The 21498-nt window shown below is 37.4% G+C and overlaps 1 protein-coding gene across 8 annotated transcripts in view; it reads right to left on the bottom strand.

The window, feature by feature from the left end:
• AFF4 (ALF transcription elongation factor 4) overlaps positions 1-21498 on the bottom strand; it is a 93332-nt gene that overhangs the window by 10185 nt on the left and 61649 nt on the right. For 4 of the 8 annotated variants that reach the window (XM_070571059.1, XM_070571064.1, XM_070571065.1 and 1 more), the window contains 12 exons: positions 17951-17999; positions 15724-15778; positions 15240-15277; positions 14661-14823; positions 11748-12665; positions 8442-8554; positions 7601-7841; positions 3351-3445; positions 2667-2730; positions 2418-2554; positions 2079-2150; positions 860-953 (listed from right to left, as the gene is read on the bottom strand). In XM_070571059.1, the coding sequence (XP_070427160.1) occupies positions 860-953; positions 2079-2150; positions 2418-2554; positions 2667-2730; positions 3351-3445; positions 7601-7841; positions 8442-8554; positions 11748-12665; positions 14661-14823; positions 15240-15277; positions 15724-15778; positions 17951-17999 (2039 nt within the window). The remainder of the gene's footprint in view (positions 1-859; positions 954-2078; positions 2151-2417; positions 2555-2666; positions 2731-3350; positions 3446-7600; positions 7842-8441; positions 8555-11747; positions 12666-14660; positions 14824-15239; positions 15278-15723; positions 15779-17950; positions 18000-21498) is intronic. The other 4 variants (XM_070571062.1, XM_070571067.1, XM_070571063.1 and 1 more) reach the window with 1 other exon arrangement.

The raw sequence follows: 21498 nt of genomic DNA, 5'->3' as shown, positions 1-21498 counted from the left end.
AGAATTAAGGGAGAAAGAAAGAATGAGTAACACTCAGACGGATAAAGAGGAGGGGAAAGGCATAGAAAGGTGAGTCATACTATGCACAGAAAAGAGAATGTATGTGACCCAGACAGTTTTCCTGGAGGAAAGATTTAGATAAAGAACAAGAAAGAGAGACTTTGAGGGCCTTGCAAGTCAGGGAAAGAAGCTTAGACTTGACCCTGAAAGCAATGGTAAGCTACTGAAGGGTTCCAAGGCACAATCATGACAGAATTTTAGGAAGATTTATGTGGTGCTGTCATGAAAAACCATGGGAAGACATTTTAGGAAACCAAGGTAACAGTCTAAGAAAGGGTGGTAGTGAAAACAAAGACCATTTTAAAAGTCTTAATTAGGTTTCATGATAAAAATAGGCTACATCTACTGGAATGTTATTAAGAACTAGATATATGGTTAGATATAGGTTCCACAATCAGATTTAAGTGTATTTAAAAACTTTCCCCAAAAAACAGTAGCTCTGCCTCTGCTATGGCAGGTAAAACAATAAGGGCAATTTTGGGGTGGGGATAGGAGACTTTACAAATTTCGTCTCCTAGGAAATGGACCCTCCTTTTTTTCTTTTGAGGAAGATTAGCCCTCAGCTAACTGCTGCCAATCCTCCTCTTTTTGCTGAGGAAGCCTGGCCCTGAGCTAACATTTGTGCTCATCTTCCTCTACTTTATATGTGGGACGCCTACCACAGCATGGCTTGCCAAGTTGTGCCATGTCCACACCCGGGATCCAAACCGGCGAACCCTGGGCCGGTGAAGCAGAATGTGTGCACTCAATCGCTGCGCCACTGGGACGGCCCCTGGACCCTCCTTTTTTGCACACTTACCTTCAGGTGCTCTGTCAGCGTCTTTGAGTACTTCAGAGCATTTTCCTTCTTCAGTTTGAATAGCCTCAGGTACAGCAAAGACTGGCATCGTAGGCTAGCCAATGGAAAAGGGCAGCTTATTTACCAGGACAGCAGACTCTAGCCATATCTGCACAGACAACCTTGGTATTGTGCAAGAGTACAGGACTCGCATGAGGTCAACAACACTTACCCTTAGGCAAAACCAAAAGAAGTGTTCTTATTACAGTACACATCGCAGGGAGAGGAAGCAAGGGGAAGACACCTAGGGCTAGCCGCCTATTTGCTGACATCAAAAATCAAAACGTCACCCACAATGTTATTATAACACAAGCATTAAAAACTGCTGAGGGGCAGAATCTCTAGGTCAAATGATAAATAATCTAAATTAAACAACAAAAACCGGGAAACTCAACTATAAATATTACAACTCTGATGAAACATATACAAACCTTAACACAGCTTACAAAGGCCCTACATGATCAACGCTGCCTACCTCTCTAGTCACTTTCACTTCTCACTGGTCTTCTTTTAGATCCTTGATAGTTTCTGATTTCTCTCCGCTGTCCAGCCCTTGTACATGTTCCCTCTACCTGAAGACTAGGTCTCCCTACACTCTACTCTTACAGTTACATATACTTGTCTTTCAAAGTACTTAATTCATATACTTTGTGTGATTTTTGATTAATTTCTGTCTCCTTACACTAAACACTAGACTCCATGACAGACAGGACCATGTCAGTCTTGTCGACAGCTATATTCCCAGTTGTTAAACACAGCGCCAGGTGAATACCTACAACAAATGAACTGATAATATCTCCCTGGGACCAAGCAAGCAAGCCACATTCTTTATTCTGAGCAAGCTAAACATTTGCTCCCCAAGGAAAGGTGTATATGGAAATAGAGAGAGAGGATACCAAAAGAAGAGGCTGGAAAAGTGACCACTCAATACAATGGACAGTTCTAGTATCAGTCCCATTCTACCAAAGCTTTTGTCAAGAGGGCAAAGGATAAGAACCCGACAACAACTAAAATCTTTCAGTAGGAATTCTGAATTATTTTCTACTTTATCCATCAATGATAGATTTATGACTGCATTATGGAAGGTGGATTCAAGGATAACTTTCAGAAGAGCATACACTGCACAATTAATTATGGAACTGCCTGTCATCCAGCAGAAGCTAGAACACACAACACTTACCAAAGTACTGTGAGTCTTTTATCCGCAGCTGTAGCATCTGGTGCTAAGTAATTCTTTAGCTTCATAGTGTATCTGTGTGTTAAAATAATAAAGAAATGACACAAATGTAATACTTCACTTTGATCTTATGACTTCCTTAGTGCTTAAAACATTTGAATCAAACCTAAATGAAGGCAAAAATACCCACTGAAGTATCTAGTTCTCCTTATCCAAGGACAATAAAAGATTAAGCATTATCTTTAGCTTTACTGCGTATTTACTTTATTGGTTATATCAGCCCATTCCTAGATGGACCAGAGAAATAATACTGCCAATGATGTGACAAGTTTTCCTACTTACTTGATGAGCTCCACCGTCTCTGAATACATAAGGAATGGGGATTTGGATTCCTGAGCACTTTTCTCTAATGCATTCCCACATTCAATGAAAGATACCACAGCATCAAGATAATATACAGCTTTCTCAAACCTATCAGACTGAAGAAAGGATAATAAAGGTAATGAGAGCTGAACTGATGCACTATGGGAATAAACAACAAATGAAGATTCATTTCATTAAATACATAAAGTGAGGAGAATATTTACATACCAATGCGTCTGCATTGTGCTTTAGCTTTTTTGCTTCTTGTAAATAATGGTCTGCTGAATAATTTCTGCAATGTAAATTTTTATTGTAAATGAAATGTTAAATACTTTCATAAGATAATACTAGTTCATTGTAGTCTCTACCATCCCTCAGTTTCCATGTTCTAAAGTAAAGAAAATGAGCTATTACTAAACATTTGATTCAGTTTTTTCTGACAAATGCTTATATTGGATTAAGAGCATAAATTGTTTTGACCGACTCATGGCAAATTTTCTACTTAGGAAAACAGAAATCAAGTTCCCTAGTATTAAACACTAACTTACCCAAGTTGTTTGAACGATTTAGAGTCAATTAAATGTGGGTAGGAGAAATAACCTTTTATCAAAATGGAGGATAAAACCAACTCTGCTCTTACTTATTTAAGAAAGCCCCTCATTTAAACAGAGACACCAGCAGCAGTAAGGTCCTACTGAAAGGCAATCAGTCATGTACCCGATGAGAGTCATGGAGCTAAGCTAAAGGAGCAATACGTGGACTAGTGGGTGCCTTTCAAATGAATATCTGAATATTCAGTGGATTGCAACACAAGTATGAATTCTTCTGGTCACCGACAGAAATTAAAATGAGTTTCTTACATGTTGACTGAAACAACTTTCTGAATGCATAAAACAATCATATTTATCTTACCTGTCATCAAAGGCAAGCTTTGTTCTCCGAGGCTTAGAAGCATCAGGAGTTGGTGTAGATGGAGGACAATTAGAAGAGCTATTTGGAGCCTTGTCCTGACCAAAAAAATATATAACTAGGTTGACAATTGCGAGGAGATTAATTTTAATCTTTTAATTTTTAGAAGTATTTCTTGAGCCATGGGTAAAAAGGAAACAAAATTCCACTGCCTTTGGTAACTAATTTTCTTGTTGTAAAATTTTTAAACTTCAGAAGGTAAATGCCCTTTTTACAGAACAGGTCCATTTTAGATAACCAAGAATATTCATTCTAATATCAGGGGTCTACTGTGTGCCAGGCACTAATCTAGGTACTTGTTAAAACATAAAGAATCACAAACCTAATATCAAAATACGAGTACTATTTAAGATAAAATTTACTGGTAATTACTGGTCAATGAGAACAGCAACAATAATATCTAACCATTTACTGCATGCTTATTACTTACCAGGCACTAAGTTAACTAAGTATTTAGCAGTCATTAATCCTTCAACAACTCTATGAAGTATGTAATATTAGGATAAAATAAAAAGTGATCTCAAGGAGGCTAAGTAACGTACCCAAGCTCAAACAGCTTTCAAGTGGCATTCCTGGAATTTGGATTTTAAATCCAGATCTGTCATATTTCAAAAGCCTGGGCACTTTCTTAAACTTTATTCTGCCTCCTATCAACACAGCCCTTTAAGTAACGGCTATGATTCTGTCTTCCCAACTGATTCCCCATCCAGCCCTATCTTTAGTAAAATGAATACATATTTTTCCATAATAAAAAACATAAATAAGTAGAATTTATCCTACAAATGCATGAATGTTTCAACATTAGAAAATCCAATAATATATGATTTTACTACTTGTGCTTAAAATCTACTTAAAAGGAACCATGTAACCATTTTTTTTCTTTTCTGATATATTAGAGCTTTTCCAATTCTACCTGTTAACAGCTTACTTCAAGGAATAAAAATAAAAGTCCTGAGATTTGAGAAAATACTAACATCCTTATAGTAAAGTTTGCGTGTTCATTAAACGGCTTCCTGAATATTATATGTTGCAATGTAACATTACTAGAACAGTTTTCCCTCTATGTTTTATACACAGATCTACAAGTACCTAAGTTTAGATTTATTAAAGGAAAACTGAAGTTTCTGAAAAAAAAAAAAATTCCAGATGTATCAACACACTTTTCCTACATAAAAGTGATATGCATGATACATAAAATCACTGTGTGGTGATGGATGTTAACTACACTTATTGTGGTGATCATTTTGCAATATTTACATATAACAAAACGTTATGTTGTACACCTGACAGTAATATTATATATCAAGCATATTTAAATTTAAAAAACCTGGCAAAACTACAAGAAGAAATAGACAAATCCCGTATATTTGTGGAAATAATGGGCAAGTGAAACATATTTCTTTCAGTGAGTAAGACAAACTGACAAAATATCAGTCAGCACAGAGAAGCTTTGAAAATATGATTAATATAATTGAATTATATAGATCCCTGTCCTCAATATATGCAGAATACGTATTCGTTTCAAGAATTACAAAAATCCACCATATACTATACTCTCTTATAAGGAAAATCTTAACAAATTTCAAAAGACTGCTACCATGCAGACCACTTTCCAGCCCCAATGCACTTAAGGTAGAAGCACTAACCCAAAGATTTTAACTAGAAAATCTCTGTATGTTGGGAAATCAAGTAACATATTTTTAAATAACTCTTGGGTCAAAGTTGAAATCAGAAAACATTTTAAACTGAGTTATAAAAATACTATATACCAAATCTTGTAGGATGCAGCTAAAGCAGTACTTGGAGGGAAATATATAATCTAGCTGCTTATATTAGAGAAAGAAAAAAGGCTTAAAATTAACTCAAAAATTAATGAGCTAAGAAGCCATCTTTAAAAGTTAGTAAACAGAACAGCAAAACAAACAGAAAAAGAAAGGAAATCATAACGAGTATAAATTAATGAAATAGAAAACAAAAATAAACTACACAGAATCAACAACAACACACGGTATTTTTTGAAAAGACAAGTAAAATAATAAGCCTCTGTTAAGACTGATCAAGGAAGAAAAGAGATGGCACACAAAACTACTATTAAGAACAAAACAGGGGGCCGGCCCAGTGGCGAGGCAGTTAAGTTCACGTGCTCTGCTTTGGCAGCCTTGGGTTCCTGGGTTTGGATCCCAGGTGCGGACATGGCACTGCTTATCAAGCCATGCTGTGGCAGGTGCCCCACATGTAAAATAGAGGAAGATGGGCACAGATGTTAGCTCAGGGCCAGTCTTCCTCAGCAAAAAGAGGAGGACTGGTGGCAGATGTTAGCTCAGGGCTAATCTTTCTCAAAAAAAAAAAAAAGAACAAAAGAGGAACATAAGTAAGATGTTACAAATATTAAAAGCAAACTAAGAGATTATAATGAACAACTTTATGCCAATATATTTCAAAGATTTGATAATATGAGCAAATATCTGGAAAAACATAAAAATTTACATATAATTTTGGTCTTCCATATTATCTAATTTTTCTTTAATAAGAAATAGCATATTTTCTAACTTATAGATTTTCCTTTAATAAACCCATATATAATTGCCTAAATTAGAAATTACCAAGACTAACATTAACAATTCTTTTTTTAATTGATAGAAAGTATTATATTTTTTTTGCAAGGGAAGAGTCACCCTAAGCTAACATCTGTTGCCAATCTTCCTCCTTGTTATTTTTTCCCTTCCTTCCCCTCCCAAAGCCCCAGTACATGATCGTGTACAGTTGTAAGTTCTTCTATGTGAGCCACCACCACAGTATGGCTACTGACAGCCAAGCGGTGTGGTTCTGTGCCCAGGAGCTGAACCTGGGCCACTGAAGCAGAGCACACTAAACTTTAACCACTAGGCCATCAGGGCTGGCTCTTACATTAACAATTTCAACAACTGTTAAGTGCTATAAGTTCTTGAAATCAAAGTGGTCAGGACCTATATTTTATATTTTGTTGATAACAACAGAGTAACAACTACAACTGATCCAACAAATATTTTCTGGCTACCCAGTAAGTTAAACACTAAATAAAACACAAAACAAGTAAGAGGCAAATCCCTGCTTTCAAGAAGCTGACAAACCAATAAGGAAGAGAGACGGACAGTGAATTTTACCTAGGAAATAACAGAAGCCAAATGAGCAGGTGAGCTCACTTAATGAGAGCATTTAAGAAAAAAAGAGATAACAGGTTTCAAGAAATAAGCATACAGGTCTCAAATCTTATAGTTAAAGGATGAGAAACGGAGAAAGAGTCAGTCGACAGGTAGATAGATAACTGGGACAGTGAAGAAGGCCAACAGGCAGAAGGGTTCCTGAAGTGTCCTAGGACTACCTCTCTAAACTACTACAGAAGGGCATCCAGCTGGAGAAAAAGCCGTCTGTATATCTCAACTTAAGATGTTCACAATTAAAATTACCTCAATTTAAAAGACTTAACACATTTAATAAGCATGACTACCTTTAATAGTGTAATTTTTCAATTCTCAAACCTTGGTTACTTCAGTCCCAAATAATAACCCAGTGGATTATATTCTTAAAAATCTAGGTATTTTTAAAATTTTGTCAGGGAGTTTGCTCTCGGTCAGAATAGTTTAGAAAACAATGCAAAGAACCTGGTAAACAAACTGAGCATGAGGGTCTAATAAAGTAAAGCCTTTAACAAGCTTTAGTGATCCCATTCCCCATCCATGAACGTTAAGAATATTCCCCTAAATTATGATCATGCTCTAGGAATAATTCCAATGCTAGCTCAGCTAAAGAATTTTTTTCTTTTTCGTGAATTCAAGTCAAATGGTTGCTTTGCCACTTTACGCAATTTAACTTGCTTGTAAAATCTAATTATGAAAAATCCAAAGCCAATTTTAAACCATAGACAAGAACTCAACCATAGCAACTGGAGCTATTTATAATTAGATCATAATCAACTATTTCTCTATAACCAACTTTCCCAGTTATGGGTTTCTATCGCAATTAATATGTATGTGGCCAGATAACTGTTTTTATGCATAAGTTTATCATCAAGATTAAGACATTTTGAGAGTAAAAATGCACAGGCCTATAAATTTAATGAGATGTTTACAAAATTTTCCAAGTACAGTGTCACCTGGAGAAGTCAGACAGCAATGAAAGTGATCTTCAGAAGGCTCAGGCCTCCCACCCCTTACCTTGACCTCCTTCGAGCCGCTGGAAGTCTTCCCTTCAGACTTCTTCTGCTTTGATGTGGAGGAACTGTTTTTGCTGCTGCCACTGTTCTCCCTGTTGCTGTTACTACTCGACTTTAAGGAAGAAGACTGACTAATAGTCCTCTTCCGAGAGCCATGCTCTGTTTTGGGATCTTTTGAAGGAACAGGCCCAGCAGGAGAAGGCAACAAATCCTTTTCTTTTGCAGCGCTCTGCTTAGATGACCTGCCAAACCAAACACACGCCCTCATTTCTCCACAGTCATACAAGGCTGACGGATGTCGTTCCATATCTCTTTGCCTGCTTTCAAGACAAATTTGTTTTTCCCTATTTGATTACCAGGATACATGATTTCTACAAAACACAATAAAACTGTACATTTCATGAGGGCAGGCCTCTTGCCTTTTTCCTGCCACCCCCCCACCATGGTTGTATACCCAGTACCTAAACTGTGGCCTGCCACACAATAAATATTCAATAAATACTGATTGCATAAATAGGCAAAAAGATGAATGGTGAATGAAGATATTAATACTCGTACGTTAGCAATTAGTCTCCTGCAAGTTATAGATAATCTTGTCATCTAGCCAGAAAGTTGTAAAGCTTTAATTCTTATCCTAAACTCACCCCCACTCCACTAAAAAAAGAAGAGAAGAAGTGACTGAATCTTAAATGCTTTCCATCCCTATTAGCTAAAAGCAAAAGCTCCCACTATTTGGCATATGTATGTTTATACATGGATATGATATATGCTTACTAAAAGAAACATTCTAAGAGCATGTTAGAAAGTACCCAACAGCAAATGACATACACATATCAACACACATGTAACTTGATTTGGGGACATACTCTCTGTTGCTTGATGGCTTGTGGCCTGCCGAATTCTTGTCCTCCGTTTTGGGTTTCTTGCTCTCATTGGCTCGGTTATCATCTTCACTCTGGATAAAAAATAGAAAAAAGTAACTACTAGGTTTGAATTTTATTCATCTAATTTCAGTTCCCAGCACTAGTCACCTACAAACAGTTTATCCCTGATAAACTTCAGAAAGAAGATAAATGTGAAGTGAATTAATTTAAACAATGTTCACTACATTAGGTTTTAAGGCTGAGAAAGTCTATTTTAGATAAACAGAGCCCAAATACTCAAATACGTCTCCTATAGTCTTTAGGTGGCATCTTTCCAGGCTAATGATTTGGGGGAGGGGAGGGATAAAAGTATAGTTAAGATATAACTCACATACCATAAAATTCACTCTTTAGAAATGCACAATTCAATGGTTTTTAGTATATTCACAGAGTTGTACAATCATCACCACAATAAATTTTAGAATCATTTCCATCAACTCAAAAAGACACCCTGTACCCATTAGCAGTCACTCTCCATGCCCTCTACCCCCAGACTCTAGCAGTCACTCATCTAAACATTTTGTCTTTAGGGATTTGCCTATTCTAGACATTTCATATAAATGGAATCAGACAATATGCGTGATCTTTTCTGTCTAGCTCCCTTCACTCAGCATAATATTTTTCAGGTTCATCCATGTATCAGTACTTCATTCCTTTTCATGGCTGAATATATTCCATTGTATGGATATATTATTTTATTTATCCATTCAACAGACGATGGCCGTTTGGGTTGTCTCTACCTTTTGGCTAACAGGAATAATATTGCTAGGAACATTCAAGTACAAGTGTTTTTTTTTATTTTTATTTTTTTAAAGATTTTATTTTTTCCGTTTTCTCCCCAAAGTCCCCCCCCGGTACATAGTTGTATATTCTTCGTTGTGGGTTCTTCTAGTTGTGGCATGTGGGACGCTGCCTCAGCGTGGTTTGATGAGCAGTGCCATGTCCGCGCCCAGGATTCGAACTAACGAAACACTGTGCCGCCTGCAGCGGAGCGCGCGAACTTAACCACTCGGCCACGGGGCCAGCCCCTCAAGTATAAGTTTTTGTATGGACATATTTTCATTTCTCTTTGGTACATACCTAGGGGTAGAACTGCTGGGTCATAAGGTAACACTATGTTTAACTTTTTCAGGAACTGCGAAACTGTGTTCCCGAGCAGCTACGTCATTTTACATTTCTACCAGCACTGTATGAAAATTGCAATTTCTCCACATCTTCACCAACATTTGATACCATCCATCTTTTAATTATAGCCAAGCTTAACGATTTTCGAAAAACTTTTTTGCTGAAACAAAAGCTGTGGGCACATCCGTAATTGCCAATGTTACTTTCCTGGGTGAATCTAAGTCTTCCTTTAAATATTAGGGCACAAGACTGCAAACATTCTGCCATAACAAAAGAATCTGTTCCCTCACACAAACGATTAAAGACGGACAGGTGAAAACAGGAGAAAAAGGAATTTACATCTTTCATTACCCTTAGCTAGGTCTCCTCTCAGTAGCAACTGCTTTATCTTCAGGAATTGCCCCTCATGCTTAATTTTATCAAAGCCAAGAATCTCAAAAATCATCAGCAAGTTTCATGGTGTTAAACATTTTATATAATCAAAATCTGACTTACAGGTATTGACATTAAAAACTTAGGAGGAATACATGCCAATGAGATGTGAGGGAGAGGAGGAGATATGGGGCACTTTTAGAGAAAGGGGCTTTTTTTATTACAAGTTATATATATTGTAAAATTTTAAAGAAAACAGTAAAAAGGATTTTCACTTTATTATATTTTAAATGTTCAAAAATCTTATAAAGAACATGTAATAATTTTTAACCACAAAAGGACCATTTTTTTATTCCATAAGAAACACCTTAGTTTTCCAAAGAGCAGAGCCTATCACACAGAAGCTCTTATTGCACGTAATTCTAGGAACTAAATCCCAGAAGCAGGCCCAGCAAGCTGCGGCTGCGGGCCACGGAGGCCAGCAGCCCTGAACGGCGCTCCTAGTCAGAGCACTCCTGTACTGCAATAATGAGACTCATTAGTTAGAGCACTGAAAGCAGTAGGATTCAGTTTTCTAGAAAATCAAATTTTAAAGAAACCTTCAACTTTTGAAGATGCAAAAAAAAAAAAAGGTATTATTCTACATTGTCCAAATGCACATCATCATCTGCACATAGTAATGTGGTTTTAAGAAAAAGAAAGAGGAAAAACCTCTGGCTTGTTTCATTTTAAGAAAATGCTGTATTCTTCCTCTCCTATGTGAGATTCTCAAGGTCAGCTGGGACTGGGGTTTTGTTCTGAGTCCACTTGGTACAGCCATTCTGGTACCTACGTGTTCACTTGCTCATACTTTTAAGTATTTTACAATCATATTCACAGATAGGTATCGGGGAAAATTATACTATTCTTCAATACAGATTATTAAAATTTACTTTGCTTTAAAAACTCCTCTCTAGAGCTGAAAAGATCAAGCTATTTTTTCCAAAGAATCTCTGTCTATATATATAAGTTGTTCAGCTCTTTTCATTATATCTCTACTATCCTCCAATCATAGTCATCCGTGAGTTTTCACATTTCCTGGGTCTAAAAAAAGCTGACCTTAAATACATACCAAGCTTCGTCTCTAAATCCAAATAATCTTGGAAGTATTTAGGGATGAGAGCTGGCTATGTTCCAGCAAATGCTTTTAGTTCTGAACTTGCAGATATGGGCGTTCAAAAAGGAAAAAAAGCTGGGGCACAGATATGTATAGTGGATTGGCAAAATTCTTAAGCAAGTGTCAAAACTGGTGAGCCAATCTTTAGCTGGAATTATTAACTTAAAAAGTGTGTCTTGATCAGCTATAAGAGAGAAGAGAGTATTAGGGATTGTGTCAACCTGGAGAGTACACATCCCAACTAAAGACCTTTAAAACCAAAATTTTAAGAATGTCGTAAAGGCCAGTGTGCAATCTGTGCTTCCCTCTCACCTCTACACTGGCCAGCACACACTCTGAACAGAAGTGCTGGCTCATTTCTTACCTGATTAGACACCCTCCTGCGTTACTAAAGGAGACAAGCAGAGGCATGGAGGTCCTCAAGAGTCTGTTCTGTCTGTTGCCTCAGTGGGGCCTTGGGCTCACCCTCTACTTTCCTTCATAGCTACGACTCAACTAATTATTTTTTAGCTTACTGAGATTTCCACTGCATTTCAGATTCTGATGTTTAACAACAAAAACTCTTTACAAACCTTATGTTTCCTCTTGCCTTTGTTGGAAACTTTTTCTGAGGCTTGTTTCTGAGCCTCTCTTGTGTGCTTTTCTGGCACATTTTTCTTTTCCCCCTTGGGTGGCTCTGTTTCTTTGTAAGGCTTTCCTGGTATTCTGGTCAAGAGATTCAGGTCAATCTTCACAATAAGTGGATACCTGTCATCAGGCTCACTGAGGGGTGAAAGAAGTTCCTTCTCTTCCATAGGAGAGAACATTCGTTGCCGAAAAAAGCTATCTTCTTCCTCCACTGAGGAGGGTTTCAGAGGAGTCCTATTACTCTCAGGGTACTTGGGAGTTTGTGAGGAAGGAGGAAGGCTCTCGCTTTCATCCGAATCTGAGGACGAGGTATCCGTTTCTATGATTTCCCTCGATTTCTGGGAAGATTTACTCGTTGACTTGTATTTCTTTTTCTCTGCTGAAGGTCGAGGGGAAGATTTGGACTCCTTTTTTATGTTGGGTTTCCTTGAGCCTTTGGTGGCTGCTTTGTGTCTGCTGGAGGGCATGCTGGTAGTCATGTCTACGGGGGTTTCACTTTCTATCTTCAGGCCTCCACGGGGCTCTTCAGCAGCTGCCTTCTCAGCCTTTTTGGGTTGCTTTTTGCCTACGGTTCTCCTCTGTGTTGTGCTGTCACTCTGTGCAGGAGACTTCTGCCTCCCACGCCCACTTTCGGATCCCTTTTGAACGGTTTTGGAGTCTCGTCCAGGAGTAGCAGAACTTGTTTCTTTAGGGCCTCCCGGATCAGTGTAGTTATTCCCAGTGCCCTGTTCTCGGCCTTCTTTTTTATAGCCTTGAGATGACGGGATATTACTGTCCACAGAAGAAGCTGGTGACACTTTATGTGGGTTCACTTTATTCAACCAATTATCAAGTTGCCATTTGTTTGTTGGTGGTGGTTCAGGCTGAAAAAGAGAGAAATAAGTACATTTTCAATATTGAAGCTTTCTCCCTCCTTTACAATCTCAAGGAAGAGGGAAAAACACAAGGCCTAATGCCACAAAGGCATTTGTTTTTCATAGTTCTGACTGAACCAAAGCAAAGAGCTGAGAATAGTGACCATTAGCTCTAATCACCAAAATAAGAAGATAAGCTTAATGTTAAATATGGCCTTTAAATATTCCTGTCAGGAATCCAACTTCACAGGTAAAATTACAAATAATAATATAGTGTATTTAATTCCAGAAAGTAAACAAATGATGCAGGTACGGACAGAAATTTTTAATCACATTTTATCAACCTACAGTAAAATTATTCTTTTTATCCACAATAACTACGTAACATGAATTACCATGTTGAGACACAAAAATAAAACCCAAACAGGTGCAGAGATCAATGGCACAGAATTGAAAGCCCAGAAATAAAACCACACATCTATGGAAAGCCAATCTTTGACAAAGGAGCTGAGGGCACATAATGGAGAAAAGAAAGTCTTTTCAACAAATGGTGCTGGGAAAACTGGGAAGCCACATGTAAAAGAATGAAAATTGACCATTCTTTTTCACCATTCACCAAAATAAACTCAAAATGGATCAAAGACCTAAAGGCGAGACCTGAAACCATAAGACTTCTAGAAGAAAATGTACGCAGCACACTCTTTGACATCAGTATTAAAAGGATCTTTTCGGACACCATATCTTCTCAGACAAGGGAAACAACAGAAAGGATACACAAATGGGATTTCATCAGACTAAAGAGCTTCTTCAAGGCAAACGAAAATAGGATTGAAACAAAAAAACAACCCACTAACTTGGAAAAAGTATCTGCAAGTCATACATCTGACAAAGGCTTAATATCCATAATATATAAAGAACTCACACAACTCAACAACAAAAAATCAAACAACCCAATCAAAAACGGGCAGGAGATATGAACAGACATTTCTCCAAAGAAGATATACAGATGGTCAATAGGCACATGAAAAGATGTTCATCATTGCTGATTATCAGGGAAATGCAAATCAAAACTACAGTAAGAGCTCACCTTACACCCATTAGAATGACAAAAATAACTAAAACAAATTAACAAATGTTGGAGAGGTTGTGGAGAAAAAGGAACCCTCATACACTGTTGGTGGGAATGCAAACTGGTGCAGCCACTATGGAAAACAGTATGGAGATTCCTCAAAAAATTAAAAATAGAACTACCATACGACCCAGCTATCCCACTACTGGGTATCTGTCCAAAGAGCTTGAAGTCAGCAATTCCAAAAGTCCCATGCACCCCCAATGTTCATTGCAGCATTATTTACAATAGCCAAGACGTGGAAGCAACCTAAGTGCCCATCAACAGATGACTGGATAAAGAAGATGTGGTATATATATACAATGGAATACTACTCAGCCATAAAAAAGAACAAAATCGTCCCATTTGCAACAACAACATGGATGGACCTTGAGGGAATTATGTTAAGTGAAATAAGCCAGATAGAGAAGGACAATTTCTGTATGACTCCACTCATATGAGGAATTAAAAAATGTAGACAGAACAGGTTAGTGGCTACTGGGGGAAAGGTGGGGTGGGGTGGGCACAAAGGGTGAAGGGGTGCACCTACAACACGACTGACAAACAATAATGTACAACTGAAGTTTCACAAGATTGTAACCTATCATTAACTCAATAAACATTTAAAAAATAAAATAAAAATAAAACCCAAACTAAATAAATACAGTATTTCAGGGACTCAAAATATGACCTCAAGTAGTTCCTACTTGACCAAATTTATATGGTCAAATAACAAGGAAACTGAAGTATCTAGGTTTCCTCCAAGACACAGTTTAATTTCTTTTTGCCGGAATATGTAACCTTCTTTCCTTTACCTTTCATATTTGAATCAAGTCTTAACTAGCCATCACCAGGGGTGCTGCAGGACTGTGGAAGGTCCCCCGCCTCCTTCTCACCTCAGGAGATGCACTCTGGGATGGCTCATTTGCCTCACTGTCACTGGAACTACTTTCACTCTCGGAGTCAGAGCCGGAGCTGCTTTCAGATCCACTGTGGCTGCTCGAATCGTCCCTGGAGTTGTCCGCTCCTTCACTATTATGGTGCGAAGGTTCCGAGTTACTAAAAGAGACAAAACATAAATGACCAAAAGCTGTTTTTACACTGACAACAGGAAAATATCCAAATCTGATAACCAACTTTATTTAAAACGTTTACCATTTGTTAAACTGATACAATTCTACGAATCCAGAACTTCATGATAAATGAAATAAATCCTTCCTTTAAAAGTTTCAGATATGCTGCTCAGCCATTAGGACTTACCTTTTAAAAACAGTTTTAGTGAGGTATAATTTACATGCAATAAAATTCCCCCATTTTAAGTGTACAATTCAATGATTTTTAGTTAATTTACAGAGTTGTACAGCTGCCATCACAATCGGTAATATTTACTTTATAAGCTCAATTATTCTATCACTACAATGTTAGTAGGTTGACTCCACTTCTCCAAAGAAAAGAAGAAATAAAAAGATGCCTACCTTCCTGGTGTACTCCTTGGCATTGTTTTATCACAATCCTAAAATTAAAACATGAGAGGAAATCGTGAACGAATAAATAGCACTCTGTCTGCTTAATGTGAACAATATCTGAACTCAGTAGAAAAACCAGGTTCTCTAACATATGCACCAAGGTTTACTTAACACATAACATACTGTTTTTACCTAAAGAATTGCCAAGATAAGATGAAAAGCTTTGTTAATAATTCTTCTTCTCAACAATCTCATGCTTCATGAGTATGTTTTGATCCACGCCAAGTATTAAGGGAAAACCAATTTTTTAAAAAATAAGAAAAAAATGGAGGTTTAAAGACAGAGCAGAAAACTACAACATTCCAGTGTCAGAAGGCAGGAAGGAATTTATTTTAAATAACTGGATCACATATGTATTATTCAATTATAATTCTTATAAAATACAATAAAAACCCACTGATGAGCCTGGGGAAATCACGAACAGCAGACACACCTGTTCCCCATCGCTGTCCTCGCTGCTGCTGAGTTTTAAGTCGTCTTTTAACATCCTAGAGGGAGAAGGCAGAAAGGTGATCACTGTTGGAACAGTTAATAATGGCACACCAGACCACTAAACATTTACCAACAATCCAAGAAATAATCACTGTGGTAGCCAGAGATTTAATTGAAAAATGAAGAAAAGAAACAAGTCTTATTCTGTCTGATTTGGTTCACATCCAGAGTAAAAATAGAGAAAGGAACAATTTAACAATTTCACAAGCTCTAATTTTTCCGTAAGTATAATATTCATCTTTCTTTTCTAATGAAACAAAAGCCACTTTCTACAAACTCTTAGACTCATTTTTGTCATCTCTAATTTTTCTCTAACTGCATACACACACTCATTCATTATTAAAACAAATCACTATACTCATACCCAACAGTCCACTAGAGAGATATAATTCCTAAAAAGAAGGAAGATAAAATGAAAGCATCAGCAGTTCTTTTTCACTGTCTCTAATGTTCCATGAAGAGATTTGTACAACTGGGTAATTGTGAAAACCAGAACACAAGGTCAAAGTTCTAGTTCAGAAATGCCTTGCTATGAAAGATGAGTGCCCTCTGTAGAAGAAACAATTTTGGGTAAAAATCATGGCCATTCAACAGAAATGACCATATATGAATTAAAAATAAACTCCAGGTTCCAAGTCTTTCTTGGTCAAAATTCAAATCAATTAAAAAAACACAAATACTATAAGCTGATAGTTTCTGGAATCAAGTTTTTGAAAGTAAAATTAAAGATTTAAATTTTCTTAAGGTTATAAAATCAAAATTAAAATCTGAGTAATGAACCACATAACACTCCTTTCCTTTTTACAGGAGAGGGAAAATTAATACAAAGCTTAGGAAGAACTACAACTATAAAAATGTTTGATTTCTCATTACCAATAGTTCCATTACCTTTCTTCTTAAAATTTCAGGACAGTCTCCAATCAGCTGGGAGGGAAATCTTCTTTCACTCCAATAACTACTTAGACTTTTCTCTGAAAGCTTAACCTGAGTTTCTAAATCTGACCCCAAATTCATAGTATCACATAAAAGATGACCTTGAAACAAAGTAACCAGATGATTACAAATTATGAAAAGTGTTTTAAGGCTGGCCCAATTAACTGAGACAGAAAAAAAAGTTTTCTTTTGGACAAGGGCTTAGTGCATCTCTATGACTCATTTCCTGTAAGGAAATGTACTTACTCTGAATTCTCTCAGCCCTTATGATTTAATAATGGCAGCTCAATGAACCTGTTTACACATGTGAATATGCCAAAGCTTTTACCAGACAGCTGAAAGTCCTGTATGCTTTTGTTCCCTCAGCAACCAAAGTGACATGCACATATATCATAGGCTGGCATCAGTTTTTGCATATGAATAAATATGATAAATAGGAATATAATTTGAATTCTTCACAGTGAGAGTGGACTTCTTGCATTCACATATTTTCATTCTCACTCAGTTCTCCCTATGTTCAGCTGAAGAGGCTGAGGTTATCAGTATAGACTGCAGTCATGGCGCAGAGAGAGAGCATTGTGGCCGTGGTTTCTTTAGAACTTTGTTTTAATCACTGAGTTAACTGTTGGTCTCAGGAACTCAGTTCATTCTTTAAGCTGGAATTTATTATCATCCAATATACCCTATTACATTTTGAAATATATTCCTGATTCTACCTACAAAATATAAGTAGGAAACCTTAACGACAGTACAAACTATGTTGCTTTAATATTCTACCTTTATTGGTTAAATGGAGGGCTTACTAAGAAGAATCCTGTATTTTTTTTTTAATGTTTTCTTTATTAAAAACAAACTATCAAAACACACACAAACACAAACACCTCTGAGAAACGAAAAACCTGTAATCTCAGAGCAGGGGTAGGCAAACTATGGACCTAAAACCAAATCCAGATGATCATCTGTTTTGTAAAGAAAGTCTTATTGGAACACAGCTACAGCCAGGGTCCATGGCTGCTTGCCTGCTACAATGGCAGAGCTGGGCAGCTGGGACAGAGACTATCCGACCCTGAAAGCCTAAAATACTTCACTAACTGGCCCTTTAAATAAAAGTTTGCCTACCCCTGCCTTAAAAGATTAAGTACATATTTCTAAGTGTTGTTCTAAATATCCAGACACTACAGATAGACTTCCAGCAAAAAAAGACAAATAGTAAACTTCTGAAACAATAAACTTACGATTTAGACTGGTGTCCATTTGAAGTTTTAGAAGAAGGATTATATCTTTCTAGAACAAAAAAAATGCAGAAATCAGCAACTGAAGTATGGCAGTTTACATTATAAACTATCAGTATATCCTCAAAGAAATATAAATCAAAATGAGATATTCTTCATCCATCAAACTGGTAACACTTTAAAGTCCCATAATATGAGACTCTGGTGGAAACAGGCACGCTCATACGCTGTTGGTAGGACTATAAACTCATATAATCTTTTTGGAGGGAAATCTGGTAATATCTTATCAATACTGTAAATGCACGTATCCACGGACTTAGCAATTATAATGAAAGGAATTTACCTTACAGCTGTATCAGGAGGAATACACAAACATAAACACACACACAAACATACACTCATGGATGTTTATTACAGTATGGTTTGTAACAGCAAAACCTGGAAACAAATGTCCATGAAGAGGGGACTAGTTAAATAAGTTATGGTACTTTCATACAATATAGGCATACCTCAGAGATATTCCTGGTTCAATTCCAGACCACCGCAATGAAGCGAATATCGCAATGAAGCCACGGGAATTTTTTGGTTTCCCAGTGCATATAAAAGTTATGTTTAAATTGTATTGTAGTCTATTAAGTGTGCAACATTATGTCTAAAAAAATGTACATACCTTAATTAAAAAATACTTTATTTTTTAAAAAAATGCTAACCATCAACTGAGCCTTCAGTGAGTCATCTTTTTGCTGGTGGAGGGTCTTGCCTCGATGTTGATGGCTGCTGACTGATCATGGTGGTGGCTGCTGAAGGCTGGGGTGGCTGCGGCAACTTCTTAAAATAAGACAACAATGAAATTTGCTGCAGAGATAGACTCTTCCTTTCAAGGATGATTTCTCTGTAGCATGCGATTCTGTCTGATAGCATTTTACCCACAGTAGAACTTCTTTCATGATTGGAGTCAATCCTCTCAAACCCTACTGCTGCTTTATCAACTAAGTTTATGTCATATTCTAAATCCTTTGTTGTCACCTCAACAACCTTCATAGCATCTTCACCAGGAGTATATTTCATCTCAAGAAACGACTTTCCAGTCATCCATAAGAAGCAACTCCTCATCCTCCTAAGCCTTGTTACAGTTTTGTCATGAGACTGCAGCAATTCAGTCACATCTTCAGGTTCCACTTCTAATTCTAGTTCTCTACTATTTCCACCACATCTGCAGTTACTTCCTCCACTGAAGTCTTGAACTTCTCAAAGTCATCCATGAGGGTTGGAATCAACTTCTTCTAAACTCCTGTTAATGTTGATATTTTGACCTCTTCCTATAAATCATGAACGTTCTTAATAGCAACTAGAATAGAGAGTCCTTTACAGGTTTTCAATCTACTTTGCCCAGATCCATCAGAGGAATCTCTATCTATGGCAGCTATAGCCTTATTATTTCTTAAATAATAAGACTTGAAAGTCAAAATGACTCTTTGATCTACAGGCTGCAGAATGGACGCTGTGTTAGCAGGCATGAAAACAACATTCAACTTGTTGTACGTCTCCATCAGAGCCCTTGGGTGACCACCGGGTGCATGATCAATGAGCAGTAATATTTTGAATGGAATGTTTTCTTCTGAGCAGTAGGTGTCAACAGTGGGCTTAAAATATTTAGTAAATCACATGGTAAACAGATGTGCTGTCATCCAGGCTTTGTTGTTCCATTTATGGAGCACAGGCAGAGTAGATTTAGCATCATTCTTAGGGGCCCTAGGATTTTCTGAATGGTAAATGAGGATTGGCTTCAACTTAAAGTCACCAGCTGCATCAGCCCCTAACAAGAGAGTCAGCCTGTCCCTTGAAGCTTTGAAGCCAGGCATTGACTTCTCCTCTCTAGCTACGAAAGTCCTAGATGGCATCTTCTTCCAATATAAGGCTGTTTCATCTACATGGAAAATCTGCTGTTTAGTGTAGCTGCCTTCATTAATGATCTTAGCTAGATCTTCTGGATAGCTTGCTGCAGCTTCTACACGAGCACTTGCTGCTTCCCACTGCACCTTTATGTTATGGAGATGGCTGCTTTCCTTAAATCTCATGAACCAACCTCTGCTAGCTTCAAACTTTTACTCTGCTGCTTCCTCACCTCTCTCAGCCTTCACAGAATTGAAGAAGAGTTAGGGCCCTGCTCTGGATTAGGCTTTGCCTTAAAGGAATGTTGTGGCCGGTTTGATCTTCTATTCAGACCACTAGAACTTGCTCCATACCAGCAACAAGGCTGTTTCACGTTCTCATCACTCATATGTTCACTGGAGTAGCACTTTTAATTTCTTTCAAGAACTTTTCCTTTGTATTCACAACTTGGCTAATTGTTTAGGGCAAGAGGCCTAGCTTTTAACATGCCTTCCTCATTTCAACATGCCTTAATCATTTCCAGCTTTTGATTTAAAGTGAGAGACATGTGACTCTTCCCTTCATTGAACGCTCAGAGGGCAGTGTCGGGTTATTAATTGGCCTAATGTCATTATTGCTGTATCTCAGGGAATAGGGAGGCCCAAGGAGGAGAGAGACAGGGGGACAGCAGGTCAGTGGAGCAGTCAGAGCACACACAACTTTTATTGATTAAGTTGGCCATCTTACATGCGTGTGGTTCATGGTGCCCCAAAACAATGACAATAGTAACAACAAAGATCACTGATCACAGATCACCATAACAAACATAAAAATAACAAAATTTTGAAATATTGTGAGAATTACCAAAATGCGACATAGAGACACAAAGTAAGTAAATGCCGTTGGAAAAATGGCACTGATACACTTGCTCGACACATGGTTGCCACAAACCTTCAATTTGTAAAAAGTGCATTATCTGCGAAGTACAATAAAATGAGGTTAACCTGTATAACACAATTTTAATATTAAAAAGAGCCAGAGCTTTATACTGATATAAAAACAGCTCTAAAATAAATTAAGTGTAATAAAGACTAGTTGCAGCTTATGATCACATTTGCCAATAGTTAGTTGTGAGGAGAGAGAATGAGGGGAAAGGGGTAGAAGTAAGGATGACAGTCTTAAAAGATTTTAAGAGAGAAAATGTAAACTTTCTGGCCTATAGCTAGCTATTTCCTGCATATCAACAATGTTGGGTCCCTTTTTCTTGTAACTACAGCTTTAAGGCAGAACTAAGAAATGGATATATAGATAAAGTTTGTTAACATTAAGAGGGATATTCTTCTAGTTTTGCCTTTGCTTTAAGATCACTAAAGACAAGGGACTAAGGATCAGAAAGTTCCACATTTTTCTCTCTCAAAATAGCTTACTGGTTACTACCAGCCTAAATCTATCTTATTTAAGAAGTTATTACTCTTAATAAACAGAACACTGTTTTGTCACAGAGCTATATGGGGAAGCCCAGACCTTTGCAAAGTTTCCTGACCTTACCACTATCAATTCACACAGCCATGATCTCTTGGGACCACCCTTGAATCTCCTAAGGCTATCTTCTGCTCGAGTTCTTCTGAGAGGCCAACTGAGTAGAGGTGGAGGGGACTTGTGTAGCACACAGCAGACTT

This window comes from Equus przewalskii, chromosome 13 (genome assembly GCF_037783145.1).
Source record: "Equus przewalskii isolate Varuska chromosome 13, EquPr2, whole genome shotgun sequence".
In the NCBI taxonomy this organism is placed as follows: Eukaryota; Metazoa; Chordata; class Mammalia; order Perissodactyla; family Equidae; genus Equus; species Equus przewalskii.
The sequence above is the reverse complement of the archived record's forward strand: the minus strand, read 5'-3'. Positions and strand labels throughout refer to the sequence as shown.